The sequence below is a fragment of the Volvox carteri genome, assembly GCF_000143455.1.
Source record: "Volvox carteri f. nagariensis unplaced genomic scaffold VOLCAscaffold_83, whole genome shotgun sequence".
Taxonomy (NCBI): domain Eukaryota; kingdom Viridiplantae; phylum Chlorophyta; class Chlorophyceae; order Chlamydomonadales; family Volvocaceae; genus Volvox; species Volvox carteri.
In genome coordinates this window covers 71,489-78,215 of record NW_003307626.1, presented here as the reverse complement: position 1 = coordinate 78,215, position 6,727 = coordinate 71,489, and the positions used below count along the sequence as shown (strand labels likewise).

Genomic DNA, 6,727 nt, shown 5'->3' with positions numbered 1-6,727 from the left:
GCGGATAACTAGAGTGGGGGCGAGGAAAAGGAGATTTGCTTCGCCAGTGTGTCCCGCCCCCAGCAACCCCCTAGCCCAGGGCGCCGTCCTCCGAAAAGCCCCCAAACAGCGGCATGATCCAAATTTTTGTATTATATTTACGTAACGTATGTATGTATGTAATATTCCAGCTGTTGATTTTTTCTGTCTCCACCTCATATTTAATAGACCTTGAGACTGCTGTCGCTCACTTCCCGACTTCGTTCGAGGTGCAAGCACGTTCACGTTCAAACAAACATTCAAAAACATATTTCAAGACTTGACGGCGAAGTAGGATGTCTTTTGTAGCCCAAGAAGCCAAATGGAAAGTGAAGAAACCCCGAAGTTAATCCCAATAAAGAACCCGATCAGTTGTTTAATTTCAGTGGCTAGTTGCTCGCATGTTTCCAACCTACAAATATCTAGCTAGTAGTTAGCTACCTGGCCCCTGCCTCCAGTTCTTACCGGGGGCACCCTTAGTGAACAACGAACTCCCCAATCCTCGTCCCCCATCGACCCCGATTTTCCCCTTCATCCCAAGCAACGACCATCTTCGCTCATCTTCTCTCACTATTGCTGCCCTCCCTCACTCCTACCCGCCGCCTCCTTCTCCTCCTCCTCCCCCTTCTCCGCCTCCTGGCTTTCAATCCAGGCCAATATGTGCTGAGATTCCGCGTCCCGTCGCGCCCTGAAACGATCAGCCACGCGATCCTTCGCCGCGCGCCAGTCCACGGGGCAGCCCTCCGCCAGCAGCCACTTGAGAACTGCCAGGCTGCAGGGCCGGTCGCTAACGCAGTGAGCGTCGTACACCGCCTGGCTGAAGGTCCAGCCGTCGGGCCCCCATGGGCAACCTAGTCGCCGCAGGCAGCGCAGGCTGGCGAAGTCTCCGTTGCTGCCGGCCTTTGTGTAGGGCTCGCCCAGTGACTGGGGGAAGGATGCGCGTGTGTCAGACAGCAGGTGAAAAAAATGAATTATTGTATTGGGGTTGATTGTCGTCATGGCATGTCACAGGTTCATCTGGTCAGGGAAGGCACTCACACTCCATAATATAGTTACGAGAGAAAAAAGTTACTGTCAAAAAGAAAAGAAGCGATGTATATGACAAGAACGTGCAAGGCAAGTTCTGGGTTTTCTACCGCCGGAACGTTTCAAAGATTGATAGAGCCGAAAGATTTGGAAACATAATCTAACATTAAGATCAGGTTGAAACCTAGTATTTTTTTTATATCTTTCCACCCAATAGGAATGCCCCGCAATATTCCGAATGATAATTAAGGTATCGAATATTGCTAGAACGAACAAAAATGAATATAATACATGTAAAAAAACATTCTGTCCGTATCCCAAACAGTATCCAAGCTACCAGCAAAACATTTCGTCATACCGTACGGTTTTGCGACAAGGACCAAGGTAGCCATGGCACAGCATGTCACACGATCAATAATCTCACACGCGCCTCACACAAGCGAAACTCATCTTTCTGCTGTCTCTCTCTCCGCAATCTCTACCCGGGAAATCACTCACCCCCATGGGACAGCCCCAGGCCGCCAGCCACTGCAGAAGCCTCAGACTCCCAGCTCCGGCTCCCGCGACAAACACCCATTTGTTCCAAGGGCAGCCGCGGCACCGCAGCCACGCCATCACCTCCACACTACCGGAGGAAGCGGCCACCTCAGCCAAATCTGGTGATGCTAGCGCCTGCCGCAATGCCTGCAGGCCGCCGTACCGCTCCCCCTGAGGCCCCGCCATCCACTGCAACACGTGCAAATGACCCCCCCGCGCCGCAGCTTTCACCAGCTCCACATGCAATGTGTGTCCCAGCGCCAGAACCTGGTTGAGAAATTCAACGTCGCCATGCTCCGCAGCTTGTGACGCGGCAACGTCCAGGTCTCGGCTAGCAAGCGACATGCCCCTCCCACGCAGATATTGTAGCAGAGGCATGTTGGCGGCCTGGACTGCGAACCCCGTGTAGAACGTGTCGTGGTAGAAGCGCTTGGAGAAAGCCCAGTCCACCAGCTGCAGACGGTGATGGCAGTCGGGACGTCGGAGAAATTCGCACATGTCCGGAAAGCTGAAGCCGTCTAGGGACATCATCTCCCCTCCAGCCAGCCATTGCACCTTGTCGCGCCAGTCGCGAGTGGGAGCAGCTAAAGCCGCGGCCGCAGCGGCGTTGCGCTCGACCAGATTCATGCGGCTGTTATGAACTTGCTGGCAGCTGAACAGTCGCTGCAGTGAAACCAGGTCGAAGCCGTACGCGGCACGACGCAGCAGCAGTGCCTTGTCGCCGTCGTCTAGCGCCGGCAGCTGCGGCAGCTGCAGCATCCACTCCGTAAGGTCCACGTGGCCCCCGCGTGCAGCGGCGAACAAGGCCTCCTTGCCTGGGGGAATGCCGTCATCAAGCAGCCGCTCGCATAGCGCCCTCTGGCCGGCGCCAGCTGCTGCCGTCCAGGCGGCGTCGCAACTCACGTCGGTGGATGTGACGAGCTGCTGATGGGGCAGCAGGAGGCGGACAACGCCGTAATGACCGGCACTGGAGGCCACCTTGACAGCACCCAAGTCCATGGGGCAGTTCTCAGCAATCAGCCACTCGCACACGTTAACGTGGCCGCCGGCGGCGGCGGCGCGAAAAGCCTCCGGCATGAGAGAACAGCCCGCAGTCGCGACTGCAACCTGCAGGTTTGCAAGGCTGCCACTGTGAGCCACGAGGCAAAGCAGCTCCAATCGCTTCTGAAGAGTGAACGGTCGCCAGGCTTCCGGATTGCCGAAGCGCCATAGGAAGGCATGATGTGGCACGGGCTGCGACAGGCGGACTTCGCGGCTGGTTCGAAAGAGTTGCGCCGTGTCCTTGTTGATGATCCGGACAGAGCACGCAACCTCGTTGGGTTCCAGGAAACTGGCAATGCGCTCAAACAGGCCCGCGGAAAGGTCTTCCCAGCTAGGGGCACGAAGCTGCTCATAACACGTAATCATGTCTGTAGTTTTGTTGTGAGTTTATCTTACATGTATAGGCAGATTAGAGGGCAGGCAACCACAAGGAGCTATATTATTGGTGTCGCGCGGATAAAATTTGTCGCACTTCGAAACCGCTATTTAACAACTTTTTAAAAAGGCACTTTTAGGGAAAATGGCTTTCTTTTGTTTATAAAAGCATGAAATAAGGGATATAATTGCTTATAATTGAAGTACACTAGTCACCGAAGGTATCCTGAATAGAGCGAATCCTGGTGGCTCGGACGACGTAGTGCCGCCCTTATACGTACAAGCTTGTAGCATATGAAGTTTAGTTATTACTTTTGGTATTTGCTGTAAATTGTGTATTTGTAAATATTTTGCTACTTGCCTCTCATTGGCAGTGGATTTGCCCCGTGTCAAGGTGCCCCGAAAAGGCAACAGATTATTCATGGCAACTGCCTTTTCAAATGTGTCATGGCGCATTTTTACTTGAATTTAGCGCTGGCGTCCAAGCTAGGACCACCGCATCCTCTGCAGCAAAGAGTAGTTACAAAATAGCTCTTCAAACCTGTCGTTCTTTGGCCTTTACAGGCAAAGGCCCCTTGTCATTTTTTGCTTCGCCGTTACATGCTTATTGCTCACAGAGTTGCGGAGTATAGGAACCTTCATCCGCTCTTCTATACCGTGCTTGCCTTTTCTGTTATCTGAATTCTGGAAAGTGCTGATGTATAGTTTCAAGTTTTGCTTGGTTGCGTCGCGTCGCGTCGTCGCCCTTGACGTAGGGATAAATCATTTCTAGCTTGCCAAATCGTACCTTTTTGCTCTATCATCAAACCAAGACGTCAATGTTGCATTAACATGAACAGGTAAACCTCGCATGAATGCCTTTCAGTTTGTGTGAAAACCTCGGTTTAGGTTTTTGTAAACCTCGTTTCCACTTTGAAGCAACTTCATGGCAAGTTGTAAACCTCCGGTGAGGCAATAAAATATTACCTTTTTGGAGATAGATAACTTCTTTACTCCATGACTGTTCGATACCTCGTCTAAGGAGTTCGGGGATATGTGTGCGAAGCAGAAATTCCAAAGCAAGCAACGTGACGTTCCGAAGGTGTTGGAAGACGCAGGAAAATGTAAAGTTAATAAATATCTCCGGGCAAAGGGCGAAGAAAGTTCTGTGCGCATCCTGTGTGCGGTGAATGGCGATCCCTCGTCCTTCGATAGGCGCTTTCCTGATTGAGAACTACAGCAGCGGTTTATTATATGAATCGTTCAGAACAAATATTCTGAATCTTTCCTTATGGCGCCAGGGGCGGATTATGGCTGGTTGCAAAGTAAATTGCGGGATGCGAAGCGAATTGCACTCCTGCGTACGGCTTGCAGCCCGCAAAGTCGCAAGTCGCAAGAAATCGCAAAACTTCGCCTTGCATCCCGCAATTTGTTTTGCAACCAGCCATTAAGCTCCGATTCGGATGTTGTTTGCATCATCACCCTTTTGAATGAAAGCAAGTGACGTTAAGATTGGGATTATTGCAGATTGCCTACCATAGTTGGGTTTTGAATTGTTGTTGTTTTGAACCACTTTTACGCCGTAGCAAGGTGCAACTATTATGACAAACTTATATTCATTTATGTTCATGTGCTTCCGCATTCAATAAGCTCTTGACTGACTGCAAAAACTGAAGTCGACTTCTGCACCAGTCGATGTCGCGCCGAACCCGTCAGCCGACAGAGCAGAAACAACGAGGCTTTCGTCATCGTGGATAAAGCTCTGAACTGAGAAAACAGCAGTTGCGTGAGCCTCCTTCGCGGCAGCTCCGGAAGTGTCTTATTATACGACTTGCAGACACAGCAATAAAGCTAACAAGGCACGGCGTAGTGTCCCTGGAAGCTTCCAAATCCGATAAAGAGCTCTTTTGGAGATGAAATTCCCTCGACCGTAAGAAGACGAATACATCCCCATGTGCCGATGGACGGGGATGGACTGCGAGCCGACCATGTGGTGACTGCGAGCGGACCAGGAGTGACCAGGAGTGGAAGGAATGCCGTTGATCCGGCTGCCGATCCTACTAGATGATGGTGATGGTGATGGTGATGGTGGTGGTGGTGGTGGTGGTGGTGATGGTGGTGGTGGTGGTGGTGGTGGTTGGGGGGGGGCCTGAACCCGGAAAAGTCACTTATTTTTCGCATAAGTCGGCACACGTGGGTGATGAAATGGATGGGAAATGGTTGTCCCGAAATATCGGTGGTGGTGGTGGTGGTGGTGGTGGTGGTGATAGTGGTGGTGGTGGTGGTGGTGGTGGTGATGGTGGTGATGGTGGTGATGGTGGTGGTGGTGGTGGTGGTGGTGATGGTGGTGATGGTGATGGTGGTGATGGTGGTGATGGTGGTGGTGATGGTGGTGGTGGTGGTGGTGGTGATGGTGGTGGTGGTGGTGGTGGTGGTGATGGTGGTGGTGATGGTGGTGGTGGTGGTGATGGTGGTGATGGTTGGGGGGGTGCCTGAACCCAGAAAAGTCACTTATTTTTCGCATAAGTCGGCACACGTGGGTGATGGAATGGATGGGAAATGGTTGTCCCGAAATATCCGTGGTGGTGGTGGTGGTGGTGGTGATAGGGGGACTGCCTACCTAACACAGTGACTACCTATTGTTTGAACTACCGTACCTTGCTCCCTCCCCCTTGCTCTGCAAAACCCTTCAGGTGCCCAACTAGCAGCAGCTCAAGGAAAACCTCTGGTAACCCTCTGGTGCGGAACGGGTGCTGGTACGACAGCTCTGCGATACGGAGGGGGCAGCGTGCCGCGCTTTTNTTCCACAAGTCGACAAAAGCAGCCACTCCACGTTGGGTGTTGGATAACAGCATCAATACCAAATCCGACAGCGGCAGCGACAAGGTTCGACCCAAATGGCCAAAAAATAATAAATTTAAACTTTGTGTGTAGGAAAAAATACATAATGAAAAGCAAGCACGGCAGTCGCAGTCTCTGCCCACAGCAACCTCCCTCCCAGTAATGTACGACATCCTAGCAGCCCCAATCCCCCCTCTCATCACTTGTTTGTTTGACGATGGGCCATCGAAATGGAGTCCGTTGCCGGTTACGGTCCTCACCCCACCCCCATTAAACTCAACTAACAGCAACTCATCCACTAAAACTGCTTTCCAACAGACCGTTGGCGCCAACCATCCGCACAACAAAACCACCTACCACTGCGCGGGGCAACCCCCCTCCCGCCCGCCCGCCCCTTGCTTTCATCTTTCGCCGCAATCCCATGTACGGCAGTACGGCATAGCCTCCCCCTCCCCCTCCTCCCTATTCCATCGACCAGAATGAAAGGCCCCCCGCCTTGTCTGCGGTCAGCAGGGCGCTCATGTCCGCTGAGAAGGCGGTGGCCACCACCGAGTCGCGGTGTACGGGAGAACCCCCCGGGCCGCCGCGGAGCTGTAAAACACACACGCACACACACAGACACGGGAAAATTGCAAGGGAAGTTATAAGTGGCGATAAACTAGACCGTCAACAACGGTCAACGTTTCGATCGCGACGGGGGAACCCCGTCGCGATGTTCGGCGCACGGCAAACTGTTCCCCACCTAGCCACCACAACGCACCATTCGTGTCTTAAATAACGGGCACGGGAATGTACGACGTGTTTCGTTAACATAAAGCCCCCTCCCCCCACCTTTTTTTACTAGCCATTACTTAGCCACGGCGGCATGTGAATAATGTTTACTGCTTACCCGATTCGCCCCCCTCCCCCC

At 52.6% G+C, this 6,727-nt stretch overlaps 2 protein-coding genes across 2 annotated transcripts in view; both read right to left on the bottom strand.

Annotated features, from left to right (window-relative positions):
• Positions 1 to 588: 588 nt before the first annotated feature.
• VOLCADRAFT_99162 (uncharacterized protein) lies at positions 589 to 2,988 on the bottom strand (the record flags this gene model as incomplete). Its single annotated transcript, XM_002957938.1, has 2 exons — positions 589 to 942; positions 1,543 to 2,988. The coding sequence occupies 2 exons, from the start codon at positions 2,986 to 2,988 to the stop codon at positions 589 to 591; spliced, it is 1,800 nt and encodes a 599-aa protein (XP_002957984.1).
• A 3,291-nt stretch (positions 2,989 to 6,279) lies between these two features.
• Positions 6,280 to 6,727, bottom strand: part of VOLCADRAFT_119815 (uncharacterized protein) — a gene marked incomplete at both ends in the record, with an annotated part of 10,093 nt that continues 9,645 nt past the window's right edge. The window contains one exon of the mRNA XM_002957937.1: positions 6,280 to 6,408. Within this exon, the coding sequence (XP_002957983.1) occupies positions 6,280 to 6,408 (129 nt within the window). The remainder of the gene's footprint in view (positions 6,409 to 6,727) is intronic.